At 40.8% G+C, this 17,001-nt stretch overlaps 1 protein-coding gene across 3 annotated transcripts in view; it reads left to right on the top strand.

The window, feature by feature from the left end:
* mcf2l2 (MCF.2 cell line derived transforming sequence-like 2) overlaps positions 1-17,001 on the top strand; it is a 113,701-nt gene that overhangs the window by 10,184 nt on the left and 86,516 nt on the right. For 2 of the 3 annotated variants that reach the window (XM_085265686.1, XM_085265684.1), the window contains exon 1: positions 2,371-2,780. The exons of the other annotated variant lie outside the window; for it this stretch is intronic. In XM_085265686.1, the coding sequence (XP_085121812.1) occupies positions 2,672-2,780 (109 nt within the window). In that variant the 5' untranslated portion in view covers positions 2,371-2,671. Of the gene's footprint in view, positions 1-2,370; positions 2,781-17,001 lie in introns of those variants that run through there. 3 annotated transcript variants of the gene reach the window in all.

The following is a 17,001-nucleotide window of genomic DNA, read 5'->3' as shown; positions in this document are numbered from 1 at the left end:
TGATTTGATTTGATTTGATTTTATTGATTAGCATTCAAATATCTCAGTGAACAGAACAAGGATTATCTGAGGTCACTGGTGCTTCTGTGATTCTCGCTCAATCAACAGTCCTGTTATAAGCTTAAGAATTTGCTAGCAGAAGATTCCTCCTGAAGTCCAGTACCTAGAGCATCCACAAAGAAGGGCTAGATCAACTATTAAAGATGAAACAAGAAGCATGCATGGATATCACAAGCAGATACCCACAGAACGAACATAAAGTGTGCATCTTGGGCAGTAAAGAAGAGAATAAAGGGAACAGCAAGCCTCTCCAGGGGAATTAAAGGAGCTGGCTGACATCAAGAGAACCAACATCAATTTTTCAAAAAGGCCAACAGAGATACTCGACTCATAACTGCACATGAAAAAGGTATTAAGGTTAAGGTCCTGTAGAACTTCAGTTTTTAGACTGAAAAGAAAGCGTTCCAGATACAGCTGACTGACAAAGGACAGCAGAGACCAGTTATGACAGTCAGAGGAAAGGGTAACCTTAGTGAAAGCTAAAATCCTCACAGGCAGGTGTGACAGGCTCTGTCATTTGTAATTTAAATTTGACCATTGGACCTTAAAATACAAGATGAAATTCAAATTATTTGAGATGCAAATTTATCATGTAATCTAAATATGCATCAAAAGCATTGCGGTTTTGCAAAAGAATTTGTCCTCAAAAACACACTACAAAAAAAAAAGAAATGCAGTTCACATCCAGCAATGATGTGCTGGTCCTGGTGTTTCTACACAAGAAAAGGAAGAAACAGAGATTCTGGGTTCATCCAGTTCTCAACAGAAGGCAACAGCAGGGAGAATCTAATGGTTTAATCCAAGAGTTGAAGTTGAATCACAGCTGCTTTCATGCATTTGCAGGATGTTAGTCAGGCAGTTTGATTGCTTGTTGGCAGAGTTGGGATCACATCTGAGGAGACAGAGAAATTATTTTACAGATAGATCGGGAGCAGCGTCGAGCTGTATGTGTGAGATAAAACAATCTTATTTTACAATTTGCATATTTGATTGCATCACCACTAGATGATGCTCCAGCTGGTTAAATCTGTTTATTTGCATGTGAAAAATCTGAAAAACTGAGCTGAGAAATGATTTCATTTCAATCATTTCATTTGGTAATGAAGTGAGATAAGGTATTTTGAATGTCTCTCATTATTATGAATTCTCAAACAAAACAAACAAACAAACAAACAAACAAACAAACAAACAAACAAACAAACAAACAAACAAACAAACAAACAAACAAACAAACAAACAAACAAACAAACAAACAAAAATGCCAACATTTAAAAAAGGTCTGTTTTTCTTTGATTCTGTACTCACAAACTAATTTCAGGTAATTCACTTGCCAGAAATAAAGCACCATACAGCAAACCTTTAAATGAGATGCTTATGGGATTTTAGCCACCTCCAAAAAAACTTCTTTTATTTTATTTAGTGCCTTGAAAAGTTACATGAGCTGATTTTTATCTGGGTAAAAACTATAAAAGATTAAGTACAGTGTGTACCTGAATAGAGTTCACTGCTGTAATCCACTTCTACGATAGCTTAAAATAAGACTTCAGTGGGTAGAGCTTTTTTCACCATATAAATAAGCTGTTTTCTCACATGCATTTCAGTTCAGAACTATTTTAGACATTTCAAGGCAGTGATCTAAGTGTCAGAATAAGTCCTTTCAGGCATTACATGGTTTTTACTAAAAGTCTGTATAATGTCAGACGGAGCCTACGCAAGAATAGATCAGGTCATTCTGAGCTAGAGAATGTCTACACTCTTCCTGGTGCCATCCCTTGCCTATACCAAGCAGCATATTTCCAGTAGAGAATACATGTGCAGATAATCCCCAGCTGTGTGTTGCATGTGAAAAAAGACTATTTTTGACAATGTCTCAAAATGATTCTCTTGACTTTATCATAGGTTGGTGATTGTGTTTAAAAGGTTTGCAGTATTGTCACATTAGAGCAAGAGCACAGGTGTGACCGAAAATATTACACCTACATGTCATGTGGGTAAGCAGCCAGGATGCTGATGTTTTGCATACTGGCTCACTGGAAACAATACTGTATTTCTCCACAGTATCCTTTTTTATTTGTATTTTTGTTGTTAATTATTTCACAAAATTACACAAAATCTCTCAAAATTAGGAGAGAAGTGTACAGGGTAGAAAAGAACCTCTAATAGAGTCTACATAGAGTGTAAACTCCCTCCTTCACAGCAGGTCTGTGATTGTAACAGGTGTGGGTGTATGCAAATGACCTGTAATAGGCTTTACCCTGTAGCAGAGATTATGACAGAGAGCCAGAAACAGACATAGACAGAAGTAGAGAGGTTACAGGTATCTTGTGGGCTGTACAGGGACATGCAACAAACAGGTCCAGCAGCACAGCGGCATAGAAAACAAAAAGTGTGTATTTGTGTGTGTAACAGACAGGAGAAGCATTAGACAAACATGGATCACCCCCCGCTTCTCTGACAGAGTCAGTGGGGAGGCAGGACAGGTAGATACCATAGAAAAGAATATGCATGCAGTACAACCATGTAAGATTCAGTTTATTCTGACTACAAACAGAATCTTGAGGAAGGCTGTTACATCAGACCTTTGGATCTTGTTTTACAAGTTGTGGTAAATATGGACGTTTATGGATCTTATTCCACTGTACGGATCTCCATTGCTGAGATGGAATCTTACTACAGCTTCCTGGAGGTGTGTCAGGAGACTGAATCAGCCATACTAGGAAGTATGTAAATCCTCTATGCACCATTACATTCTTCTCTCAACCCTTTTAATATGTTACCTTTACACTACTATACAATTTTGGTTCAATACAGCTTTGGAAGTGATTAGAAATTTGGGCACTATAGCACTAATAATTTAGCTTGAAAGAAGCAAAATTACTTTGACAAGCAACAATGTAAAATATGTTTTGACTGCAGCTTATAAAGTATGACTCTGTGTGTATGAGACAACTGCGCAGAAGCAGCAGAAAACACAGAAATTCAGTTGCTGTTTGGTCCTAGTCAATAAAATCTTAATGTCTTTATTAATAACAAAAAATAATTTTACACTGTTATTGTTGCTGACTCATGTTGTAGTTGCTCATATCAATCCTGCTGTTATAGCCTGTTTATTCAATTCTAGATGATGATGAAACCTGTAAACAGATGTAAGCAACAAAAGCTTCAGATCACATTGAAAGAAGTTGGAAATGAAGCTTGTTTGTTGCCGTCAGCGGTTTTAGGAACCTTCCTATAGAACAGCTAATGTTAGCATACTAGCATGTTGGTAATTAATTTCATTTATAATCTTTAGTAAGTTTGTACAAAAAAAGAGAACTGTTCTGAAAATATGGCTGTTTGGAGTGCGTAAGCTTTGCTGCAATTTCTTAATAAACTTTGTACAAATTAAAGTTCTACTAGAAGAATCGATACTTTGCTGAAGTTATTTGATCATGCTGCAGGTTATGCTCCTAAAAATGGTTCTATGTGAATTGTTGGGTTTCATATTTTCACCAGACTGTGTAGAATCCTCTATGTCTCTAATGAATGGGGCGTTCTAACCTATTCAAACGTGACAGTGTGCAGTAGTGTTCACAGTTTTAACACACAAAAAGATGTATCTAAAGAAAATTTTACTTTTCTGATGAAACAATTTGACATTGATTAAAGCAGCACCAAATGAACTTCGATTGAGGATTTTTAATTCAAATTATCATGCAAAATATATAAAAAGTGATGATTAATACAAGACACAAACAAAAAGTGAACAGAGGTGTTAAAATCCAACAAAGAGTGAGAACAACAAGTAAAACTTAAACTTTAATATGTAAATGACCATTATTGTCGTAATCCTAATAGCAATGAAAATGTACAAGTGTACAAGATAAATCCAGTACATCATTTTCAGCTAATAGGAGTTCCCTAATTGAAAAATGAATGCACACACCAAGAAAAAAGCTTTATAGTTTCGTTTAGATGAACTGTTCTGGCTGAAGAGTTCATCGTTCTGTTGTTAGAATACGTGCAGGTTCTTTTATCTCTGTCTAATATCCTTGATTATATGGCACAGAAAGAAAGAAATGAGCTCCAGTATCTATTGTTTTTTTGTTGCCATTAGTCTTCCTATGCAGATTTTTTTGGACCTTATCACAGAGATATTAAGAAACAGTTTCTGCCTTTCCAGTTTATTAGGTTTTTTTTTTCTTTGCTTGCTGCCAAGGCAACCAATATGGGATCTTTACATTTTGAAGCTGGTCATTAAAATTGATTTTTGAATGATAGGAAGCATGTTTGTTCATGCAGAACTCTTTAACATTGGCTTTAACATCCTACTTGTTGGTTGAAACCTGTGATTTACAGTAGCAACAGAGATGTTTCTGTGCTCCCATTACTCAACATGTGTGCTGACTGATGGACAAACATCAGAGTGCTTTGTTTTGTCAGTCGCTGTCAAGTCCAAGATCAAGACCAAGCATGCTCGTATTTATGGCAACAACAACAAAGACGGCTACATACCAAATGCATATAGAAATGCAGACGTTGCAAGATGCCCCAGTGTTCATGGTTAAAAACAGGATCAGGCTTGTGACTCATTATTAGCAGTCCACATTTCATGAGGTGATAATGATATTCATTGGGATAATGTATGTGTGTGTCAGGGAATGAGAAACAGAGAAGTGTTATCAGCGGATCTGTCACTGGACATCCTCTGATTGTTTTCTTGTGCTGACGCCTTCTTCCTGAGAACCAATAGGAAGCCCCCCCTTCACCTAGACCTTGAGGAACAACAACCCAAAAATAACACTGGCTCTGCATCATAATTGTGTATTTGTGTTTGTATATGAAAAAATCTGTTTTGTGTGCTCCCTGTATCTGAGATTGACAGAGATCAAAGAGAGCTAGGAAGCTGTCTTAAGAGAGTGTTTGATAAACTTCTGCATGTTTTCACATGTGATATAAAACCTTTTATTAATGGAAACAAATTCTTACATATCATATGTTTTTCATCAAAGACGTGCAGGTATATTAAAATTAGTTTGTTGCATATTCACTGTTTGGCAAACATTTTAAATTGGAAACCACTATAAAGTCTGTAATGAGCAGATCTTCACAAATTAATGTGGTTACAGCATGAACTTAAAAAAGCAGGGGCAGCCCACTACTTCCACTTAAAAACGGTAGCTGCGAGTATAATGTGGGTCTACTCCAAACACACTGAACTCATTCATGAGACCGCTGTTATCCTGCTTCATGCTGTTAATAGAGACTCTAGTCTATGTAACATTCCGAGTTCACATCACTGCTAAGAATTACACAATTTAACATCATGCAATTACCAGATAAAATCCAGGTTTCATTTTCACCTCTCTGTCTTTCCATTCTCTCGATCACCATGTGCGCATCATTTTTCTCCACTTGTCCCTGCACAGATACTTTTTTTTTGTCATTTTGCCTAGAAAACATTTAAACATTGCATCAGTAAATTAAAATTATAATAACAGTACAGTAAATATTCTGCTTGGCTGAAAAGAAATGTTTCCCTTTGCTTATGTTTATTCTGATATATTCATTGTTGCAAAGCAAGTTTTTATGCAATCTCTTCCCCTTTTTGAGCAAATTAACTGAACTTTAATCATATACTATATATAAAAGATGACTATAACAATTCAGTCACTGATAGGTTTGTGGAGTGTCAATTTTTCAACTTTGATACTTTCATGTGTACAGTATATATTTAAATGCGTGCAACATAAGGGATTGAAATATTGTGATCTTTGGGGACTGACTCACATTTGGAATAAACTCCAAGTGCCCATTTCCAAAGTTGCAGTGTTTGGCACTTCATTACTTACAGTGTTGGGAAGGTTACTTTTAAAATGTAATCCACTACAGATTACAGAATACATGCCCCAAAATGTATTTTGTAAAGTATTCTGTTACGTTACTCAATGAGAGTAATGTATTCTGAATACTTTGGATTACTTAATATTCTATCCTGCTTTTTACAACTACATGAATGTACTATTGCTGTGTGATTTATTATTATTACTGAAGGTTACTTGCCATACCAATACCAACTAGATTTTTAATTCTTAATATAAAATGAGTAACAGTAGGGTGGACATTAGGTAAGGCTGCACTTTTTGCAGCGATCTTGTATAGAAAACTAAATAAACAGGTCCGCAGCTCCGAACCGTAGTAAAGGGACCTCTGGCTAATACGTCGGGTTCATGTCGGGCTTGTAGCCGAAAAATAGCTTTACTTTGTTGTCTGGGTCGACTATGCTAGCGAGAGACAGAGAGAGGCGTTGAAAGGCTGCTCCAACGGGACTTATTGTTTCGGAGGTAAAGACAAACACAGTGTACAGTCGACTCTTAATAGTTTACTTACAACTGGGCTTGTCAGGCACTCTTTTTGGCTGCAGTGGTTATATTATATTGACATGCTTCCATGTCCCGTTTCTTCTCGGTGACATTTCGTACTTTTCGACTCTTTTTCTCCCTCCTTTGCTCACAGACACATAACGGGTATGGCAGTCCATTCTCCCTGCCCATGAGGCTACATTCTTTAGGGCTATGCCTGTAACAACCTGCCTATTGCCTTCATATTAAATCATTTTGTGAATATTTTTTTTAAAATGTTTCTTCACGTCATTATGCAAGCCGCAAGTAGAGGTGACATGGGCCGCGAGATTGAGACACAGGCATTAGAGCCTCTTAATGCGTGTCTTGTTTAGGTTTCCACCGGTGGGGAAACCAAAAATAGAGAGGGCATAGCCTAACATATGAAACAGGAAAATACGGCCATGTAATCCATTCATTTCAACAAAGTAACTGTATTCTGAATACCACCCTTTTAAACGGTAACTGTAACGCAACACAGTTACTCACATTTTGTATTTTAAATACGTAACGGCGGTACATGTATTCCGTTACTCCCCAACACTGATTACTTATTTCCTTTCTAACCTGCTTCATTTGAACACTTTCCTTTTTTCCCCTTCTTTTTTTTTCAGAATCAACATAAAGCCGAGGCTAGCATGTATCACAGTCTGAATGAATCTGAATCTGACTGTGCTGCTTTTTCACTTCCTTGCTCAGACTTCTTGTTTTTGAGAACCTTTGTACAATGTGGAAGAATCATGAACGCACACACACAAATGACATGCCTGGGAATGCAGTAATGTTTATCCACTTGTAGGAAGTAGGTCACAAAATACATGTAACAACTGAACAGGCATTGTGCTGAAAACAATGTGTACAAGTTCACATGTGCACTTGTTTATGTGTGCACGTGCAGTTTTTATGTTCCTGCTGTATGTGGATGTCAATATGTCACTTCCGTGTTTTCTCTTTGTGTCTGCCGCATCGATCTCTGTGTACATGCATGTATCGATCCGTCCATTGTCTTCTACTTCATCTGCTTATCCAGTGCATTGTTTCAGGATTGATACCAAGATTGAGATTACTTCATTACAGATTGTTAAGTTAAAATGCACATTAGAATAAACTAAAACACATCATCTCGTCCACATCTGCCCCTGATCACCAAACCTGCAGTCTTTCATCAAGTGTCCTCTCTGCTCCACCTCAGTCCACATTCCTTCGCCTCACATTTACAGAGATTAGTTCTCCACACTCTGGACTCTCTAGTAAGTTCCCCACTGCTTAGAACAGCCAGCAACCCTCGAGGTTCTCCACACGTTTGGGCAGACACTCCCAGCTCTGCCCCGCTGTGCTCCAGCTCAAAATCACAACCTCATTCCATCAGTAGTTATTCATTTTTCATCTAATACAGTCCCATAAGTGTTTATTTAACAAACAAATCTAGTTAGCTCTGGCTTGTGTAATAGCAGTATTTCATTCGTTTTCATAAATTGAATTAAAAATGTAGCTCTCAAAATGGATTATAGAAACATCAAAAAAAATTTCAGCCATATGTTTAGAAGTTTGATTGTAACAGCTACCAACTCAACACAAGTAAAAGTTATTGCTTTACTCGTGTAAAACTATATCTAGAGTTTAACAGTGAACACTACAGTTAATTGAACACCTAATTTCTCTGTGAATAGATATGGCAAACCAGACATTCATGTTTCTAGGAAGGCAACAAAAACAACTGTCCGAAATGCTGAGTGTATAAATACAACCAATACTGCGCTGAAAGATCAGGGTCAAAAAATCTTTTTAGTGTCAGATTACTCTTGAGTGGAATCAAGCAAAAGAGGTATTTCAGTAATAATGTCTACTTCCACATGTTGTCCACATTTGGCAGCCCAACATAACTCAGGACTCATAAAAGAGACACAGACATAACAGCACAAAGATTCTGTGGCAGGAACATGGAGCCTGCAAAAATGAAGCACACATGATCAGGGCAACATGCATACACACACTCTGTCTCTCTGACACACACACACACACACACACACACACACACACACACACACACACACACACACACACACACACACACACACAGCTGCAGCTCCACTCTATATTTTCCTCTGTGTTCCTCCTTCTGTCTCTTTCTTCTGACGTACGCTCCCACCCCGTCCTCTCTCTGTGGCTTCTTATAGGCTGCTCACTGCTCATAGCTGAGCTGTTTTACTACAGCTGGAGCTGGAAAAACTGACCACAGGCAAACCTAACAACAGTAACACACAAACAGTTCCGGGACTGCTCCGGCTCTGTGTGTGAGTGCGTGTGACTGAAATGCAAGAAAAGAGAGAGAGACGGAGATTTGTTCGTCTGGATGTCTGGAACAGCCTGAGATGATGATGATGAGGATAATGAAGAAGAAGCAGCTGCTGTTGACAGACCGGGGTTTTGTTACTGGATGTCTGACTGGGTTTGGATACTATGAGTTTATTGTCATTTGATGGGATTGCTGGTCTTTCTTGGAGGATTTACTTTTTCTCCTGCGTGTGTGCTCCTGCCAGGAAGGTCTTGAGATGAAAAGCATCAAAAACATAATAGGTAATTTTCACACACACTGGACACCTTACAGGATTAGTATTTGTCTGCACTTTGCCACTTTACTCCTCTCAGAATCAGCCATTGGATTCTCTTCTTCAGTATTCAAAACTTTTGGTGATAGGTTTGTAGCTTGAACCTATTCGCTGGAACGCTCAAGACAATTTAATTACACAGCAAAAGCAAGACACAAGTAGGCAAAGTTCTTTGTGTTACTCATGCATGAGGGAGGCCTGCCTGGAGCCAAGTGTCGTTCCACCCACTTGACCTCCGTCAGACTCTCAGCCAGGTTCCCCATAGCACTCCTTTTATTGTGGTTACATGAATATGCATAGGTTCATTAACATATGACGTTTCATATAGGTATACATGTGGACAAAGAATACCTTGTCGGTGTGTGTCGTGTAAGTGTGTGTGTGTGTGCGTGTGGGGGGGGGGGGGGGGGGGGGGGGGGAGGGACCCTGTGAAGACTCCCCAATGCTGGTGCCAGGAGTCTAGCGGTACATCTGAACAATAGGCTCTTATACTTAACCAGATACAGAGTAGGTGTCCTCCTATACCATAAACCAGTAAGAGCAGATATAACCTCTCTCCTGACCTTAAGACGTGTGTGCATGCCAGAGTGCTCTGGGAGGCACACAGAGTCTCCACAGACTGCTAAGGAGCAAACCTCTACCAACATGACATTGATGATAAAACTCTAAGCATATATGAGTAAATATTTCTAAGCATAAATGACAATCAACAATATAAACCTACCATTTGGAGAATAGACCCTGTAGCTTTTCAGAAAAAACATTCTTTTCTGTAAATCATAGGTTCAGTGATGCCAAAAAAAGGTGCTAATGCTTAAGGCATTTTATTTTAAGATTAGAGGAGCTACAAAGTGGTTTTACCTGGAACACTGACAGCTGCAATTCCAGGGCTCCATGGTGCTGTAAGCTCACAGGAAAATCAAAGAGAGTGGAGGAACATAACAGAAAAAAAAATTCCTGGTGAGTTCTAAGAAATACCAAAAACAAGCTGCACACACACTAGATTATTTTATAAACTGACTGTGGCGAGGCTGGCACTACACACTGCAACTTAAGAAAGCACATGCAGGAAGGCTAAACACAAGCGAAACACAAGACTTAATCAATTTGAAAGAATAAAGAGAAATATACAACTAAATCCACATTAATGCCTTTAAAACACCACTTCTCCTTACTACTTTGGCATGCAGCTTATTCCAAGATAATTTTAATGCTTTTATGCATCTCCTCTCTCTTAATGTTGACTCTGGACAATCAATGATCTTGAGGACAGGACTCGATGGAGGTCGGAGCAGAACTGCTTTTTTTATTGAAGAAGATAGTTTTTGTGACTCTGACAGTTTGGTGTTACTTTTCAGACACCTTCTTGGTAAATGCACAATGGAAAAGAATCTAAAGTTCCTAAAACAACAGTATTCTACAGTAATGTAGACATTATTAAAAAACAAAGCCTGAAGAATTAGAATCTCCTCAGTCCGATTCTTTTGAACTAATAATTATTAAAAGGTGGTGTAGTTATTCTAAAGACATTTTGGAAAGTTAGTATATTCAGTTTGTCCATTACAACATACATTTATGAAACAGGTGCTAAAAGGTGGGTTTGATTCCCAAGTCTCAGGCCAGTATCAAAATATTAATGACTATATTTGGCTATCCATAGGTACTCTAGTCCTTTGTTTCTGAAAGATAGGAGCAGAGTCACTAAACAGCTGTGCTAAGCTGTACTGATCTTTAAGATCTGTAATGGATATATAAAGAAGAAATGTGAATATCCTCATAGATTCCTCCTGGGAATCTAGCAAAGAGGTGGTTCATTATTATTAGGCAGCCCAACGCATTAATCATAAAAAAAGGCGAACATAACAGCACACAACATGGAGTGTGCAAAACGAAACACACATGACTGTGGTGACAATGTGTGAGAGCATGCTGTTTAATCCCTTTCAGAGCAGATGGATTAGGGTCACAGCCTAGGTGTGTATATTCTAGCAGTGTGTGATAGTGTTGGCTCCATATTTTTGTGGCTGTGTGAGAAATTACTGGCCACCTTTTGGGTACACTGAAACTCCTTCACTCAGTGCTGTGATCACTTTCATGTCTTTTTGGTATTTTAACAAGAATTGTTAACATTTAACATAGTTTAGATATGTTAGTGGACAGAAGCCATTTTGTCTGTAATCAAGGCTTTAATGACATGAATTACACTGGACAAGTCCTTTCCAGACAAAGTCAAGCTTGTCTTTTCCTGCTTTGGTAAGACCTCTGGGTCTGTGTGACCATAGCTGACCAAACAAGAGTGCATAGTCAGGGGATCTTACAAAAAAATACTGCTTGGAATGGGGAAATATTTCTAAAACATTTTAGCTAGCAGTGGGATTTACTAGTGACATGTGCAGTGCTCATGATGACCTGGAACTGGATGAGGGGTTAGGAAAATAAATGGATGTTTTATCCATAGACTGTATATGAAAAGTGGAGATAGCTTAAAAAACAGTGAGTTCAGTACAGAAGTGCTTTGGAGCTGCGTTCTTCTACAGGCCAGCAGGGGGCGACTCAGTTTGTTTGCAAAAGAAAGTCTACGGAAAAAACAGGTCCTGTGATCTGTTATATCTTCACTCCGGGTTACTAGTATAACAATGATACTCGGACCACGACGTAACTTGAGGTATTTATTATAACGGCATAACTTAACATGGAGCTAGCCCGAGCGACAGCCTAAAGCTGGTTTCCCATAATGCCTCTGGGCATGACCGCTACGGGTCCTGTTATAACCCAAAATACACAACATCTCCTCCCCTCTTACAAAGGATGTACTACGAAATAAACAGGTGATCTACTCACAAACTTCAGTCTTCACTGGCACATGACAGTAATAGCCTCACAAACATTTCACCTCTTATTAACTGTAAGGTTACAATACCAACTCTTTTAATTGCTATCTTGGGGAGTGAGGGTGGACTACCTCAACCTCCCCCATGACCCATGGGGATTATTCTGCCTCGTTCATTTGGGTCAGGTGCCATCTAATAACTCAGACGAACAGGAGGCCGCCGCTCTCTGTTGGGGTATCGGCGGTCTGTGGTAACGTCAGTCTGTGTGCTCTCTTGTGGAGCCTTTGTTCCTGACACCGAAGATGCCTCAGTCTCTCTTACAGTCTCATTTACAGGTGGAACTACTGTTCCTGATGTGGTGGAGTTCTCTACTTGTGTGTGTGAAAGGGCTGACGAGTCGATGAATGCATTTCCAAGATCTCCGCAAGTCCCTGCTGCAGACACTGGTGCGGACCAGAGTAGCTGATCCACGTGTCTTCTCCACACTCCATCGGCCACCTGAACTGTATATGAAACTGGACCAGTTTGAGCAATGACAGTTGCAGGAACCTACTTGTGTACTCCTCGGTACTTCCTGGCCTGCACTGACTCGCCGGTGCTGAAGACTCTGTCCTTGACCTTTTGACCCCTGTACCTGATTTGTTTCTCTTGTTGTTTTTGTAGTGTCCTTCACAGTTGAGGGTTTCAAAAGATCAAAGGTAGTGCGCAGATCTCTTTTGAACATTGCGTTGGCAGGAGATGTCCTTGTGGTAGCATGTGGACTATTCCGGTAGTTAAGCAGAAACTTGTGCAGTATCTGATGCAGTGCTCCTTGGCCTTGTGATGTTTTCAGTGCATGTTTCATTGTCTGAACAAACCTTTCTGCAAGACCATTCGTTGCAGGATGGTATGGAGCTGACATAATGTGCTGCACTCCATTAGCCTGTAGGAAAGCCTCCATTTCCTGTGAAACCAGTTGAGGTCCATTGTCAGAGACTATCTGAGTAGGAGATCCAAACCTACTAAACATTTCTCCTAGAGCTTCTATGGTCTTTTCAGTGGTGGCTGATTTCATTATGGTCACTTCAGGCCATTTACTGTGTGCATCAACAGCTACAAGAAACATTTTGTCCTCGTATGGACCTGCAAAGTCAATGTGTACCCAATGCCATGGCTCCTGTGGGAACTCCCAGGGATGAAGAGGAGCAAGTGGTGGGTTGTTCCGGACCATCTGACACGAAGAGCAGTTCTTAGCAATCTCCTCAATCTGTTTGTCCATATTTGGCCACCAAAAATAGCTTCTCGCTATTTCCTTCATTCTCACTATTCCACTATGTCCTGCATGCAGTTGCTTCAACAGTTTTGGTCGCAGTGACATGGGAATGATGACTCTCCTCCCCCACAGCAAACATCCCGCCTGAACAGGAAGCTCCGCCCGCTTTCCCAGGAAAGCCTTCAGGTCTACACCCTTACTTGCAGGCAGACCCTTAATGATCCAGTCCAGCACTGCTGCCAACACAGGGTCATTTCTGGACGCCTTTTTCACCTGCACAGCCGAAACAGGTGCTGTCCCTACCTCCCTGAAGTAGAGGATCTCAACTGTGTCAGAGACGGGTTTTTTAACAGGAAGGGGTAACCTGGACAACCCGTCTGCATTGCAATGAGACTCCGATTTGCGATACTTGATGTCATAAGAATGTCCTGACAATATCAACGCCCACCTCTGGAGACGTGAAGCAGCAAGAGATGGAATCCCTGTATAGGGTCCCAGGATGGTTGTGAGAGGCCTATGGTCAGTAAACAGTGTAAACTTCCTACCGTACAGGTACTGGTGGAATTTCCGAACACCGAATACAATGCTCAGCGCCTCTCGTTCCAGCTGAGCATAGTTGGACTCTGCTGTGTTTAATGTCCTTGATGCGAATGCAATTGGCCTTTCTTCGCCATTTGGGAGAATGTGGGAAATCACTGCCCCCACCCCATAGGGAGAAGCATCACAAGCAAGCTGAATTGGGAACTTGGGATTGAAGTGGGTTAGCACCTCAGATGCAGTCAGTGAATCCTTTGCCTTTTGAAAGGCCTCTTGGCAGCTTGCTGTCCACTCCCATGTTTCTTCCTTGCGTAGCAGGTTGTGCAGTGGTTTCAGGAGTGATGCCAAGTTGGGTATGAACCGTCCGTAGTAGTTCAACAGCCCTAAGAAAGACTTTAACTGACTGACATGTCGTGGTGGGGGTGCATCCACGATTGCTGTGATCTTCGAAGGTGCAGTGTGAAGTCCATTTGCATCAATCACGTGCCCTAGATATTCCACAGATGACTGAAAAAAGTCACATTTCTCCTTACGGACTCTCAATCCGTATTCCTTCAGCCTCTGAAGGGTCGCATCCAAGTTGCGCAGATGCTCTTCATCATCTGCTCCTGTACACAGGATATTATCCAGACAGCATTGCACACCAGGTAATCCGCTCAGGATTTGATCAATCGCTCGTTGAAACAATGCTGGAGCTTATGTGATGCCAAAAGGCAACCTGCAAAATCTGAAAAGTCCCTTATGTGTGTTAATAGTCAACATGTCACGTGACTGCTCTTCAACGTGCATTTGCAGGTAAGCTTGGTTGAGATCTATTTTGCTGAACTTTTGTCCTCCACTCAGACCAGCAAATAAGTCATCAATCAGCGGAAGGGGATACTGCTCTGCTGTTAATACAGGATTCACGGATACCTTGAAGTCTCCGCAGATCCGGATTCCGCCGTCCTTTTTAGGAACTGGAACGATGGGCGTGGCCCACTCGCTGGTCGTAACCGGCTCCAGAACCCCATTCTTGACCAATGCGTCTAAATTAGACTCCACTTTGGGCCGAATGGCGTACGGCACAGGTCTAGCCTTCATAAAGACTGGCTTGGAGTCAGGCTTGAGATGCAGCTTCACTGTAATTTTTTTCATGCTGCCCAGTTCCTCACGAAAAACCTCCTGGTGTTTTCCCAGTATGGCCTGTAGCTGAGAGGAACCATGCGACAGCTTTCTCACTCCTTGCCAGTTGAGTCTGATTGTTTTGAGCCACACACGTCCCATTATAGCAGGGCAGTTCTTCTGCGTAACATACACAGGCAGCTTAGCAGTTTGGCCATTGTATTGAACAGTCACCTCTGCCATTCCTTTCATAGGCACTCGATGTCCAGTATATCCTTTAAATACTGTGTCGGAGGGTTTGAGTGGAAGGTGCTTCAGACATGTCCTATAGACATTATATGACACTAGTGATGCTTTTGACCCAGTGTCAATCTGCATTTTTACAACATGTCCCTCCAGTTTGGGCTTGATCCAAAAGCCGTCTGAGGTTTCATCCACCTTCAGTATTCGCACAGTATTTATTGCAGACAACACTTCTTCATCTGAGGAGTCATTTGCTCTATCCTCATGAAGCTTAACTGTGTGAACATGTCTTTCTTTTTTGAATCTTGCAGTGCCTCTTTTATTTCCAGGCTTTGAGTCCTTATCCTTGCACCTTTTGTTCCTGCATGCCTGTGCTACATGACCTTTTTTTCCACAGTTGTTGCAATCCATTTCTTTGCACCAGCAATCACTAGCAAGGTGTCCTAACTTGCCACAGCGGAAGCATGGTCCCTGTGCATTTGCTTTACCATTGTCTAGTTTGTGTACTCTGTCTGTAGCATGTAGCGCATGGGCTTCTTTTGATGCCATTTCCATGGTCACACTGATATTAATTGCCTTCTCAAGAGTCAAGTCACTTTCCGTGAGCAATTTCTTCTGTGCAGCTTCATTTCTTAAACCACACACGAGTCTGTCTCTTAATGTGTCATTTAAAACATCTTTAAACTCACAGTGTTCAGCTAATTTGCGTAACGATGCAACGAACATTGTGACAGACTCACCCTCTTCTTGGTTTCGCTTGTGAAACCTGAACCGTTCAGCGATCACGAGGGGCTTGGGCGAGAAGTGTTTGGTCAGTGTGTCCACGATCTCTGTGAAACTTTTATTGCCTGGCTTTGCTGGCTGTAGCAGGCTCCTTAGCAGGGTAAAAGTCTTTGGGCCTATCACACTCAAAAAAATGGGCACCAGTTTAGCATCCTGTATGTCGTTAGCCGCAACGAAATATCCAAAACGCTCCGTATATGAGCTCCATTGCTCCGTGCTTTCGTCGAAGGGACCGATAGGGCCAGTAACTCCAGCCATTACTCGGCCCCTGGTTGAATGGCACTCTTCCCCTCACAACTGTTCCTTTTCGTAACGTCTCTTTTTCCCGTTTACGTTTGGTTAGCGTCACTTACGGAGTCTGCCTTCGTCGTCCTGTCCGCTGTACATTCCTCCCTCCGGCGCCGTCTAACACCAAGTCAGTACGAGGCATCAGCAGGAAAAAAAAGTGTAAAACTCCAAGCGGACTGCAGCGTCGGTCCAGACGTCCTCGTCGCCACTTTTGTTAAATCTTCACTCCGGGTTACTAGTATAACAATGATACTCGGACCACGACGTAACTTGAGGTATTTATTATAACGGCATAACTTAACATGGAGCTAGCCCGAGCGACAGCCTAAAGCTGGTTTCCCATAATGCCTCTGGGCATGACCGCTACGGGTCCTGTTATAACCCAAAATACACAACATGATCCATGCCCTCAGTAAATACTTTCCCGGTGAGTTATGAGATCAGTCCCTAGTTTCACTTCATAGAGAACAAAACATTATGCTCATTTTCTACATTATAGTCCCCATTAAGCTCCACAACAACAATAGTTGGTAGTAGTTACAATTAGTTGGTAGCCCATTACAGTTTAAAAAGCTAATTTTTCAAATCAATAGGCAACGTCCATCCTTTAAACACAGGTTTTGGTTTGATCATTATGCCAGCTCAAATTATAACTCCAGCACTATCTTACATTGATTATGGTTCATGTTCAGTCTGCCAACCTCAGGACTTTGGTGTCATATCCTTTATCCTGGTTTTGTTGAACAAGACGCTGATGTCACTGTACCTTTACTGTGTTCTTACATACACAGAAGAAGAAAGTACAATAAATACTACATCTATTACATGCACCAGTGGGACTAGATGTAAAAGGGGAGTGTAGATATAACCAAAAATCAAAATTGCTTGGAATATGCCTTGTTGTTTACACACTGCTA

Source organism: Mchenga conophoros, linkage group LG23 (genome assembly GCF_057382185.1).
Source record: "Mchenga conophoros isolate Kocher_MC1m ecotype Shallow Benthic linkage group LG23, M_conophoros_male_GT1.1, whole genome shotgun sequence".
Taxonomy (NCBI): Eukaryota; Metazoa; Chordata; class Actinopteri; order Cichliformes; family Cichlidae; genus Mchenga; species Mchenga conophoros.
Note: the sequence above shows the minus strand (reverse complement) of the source record. Positions and strands in the feature narration are given on the sequence as shown.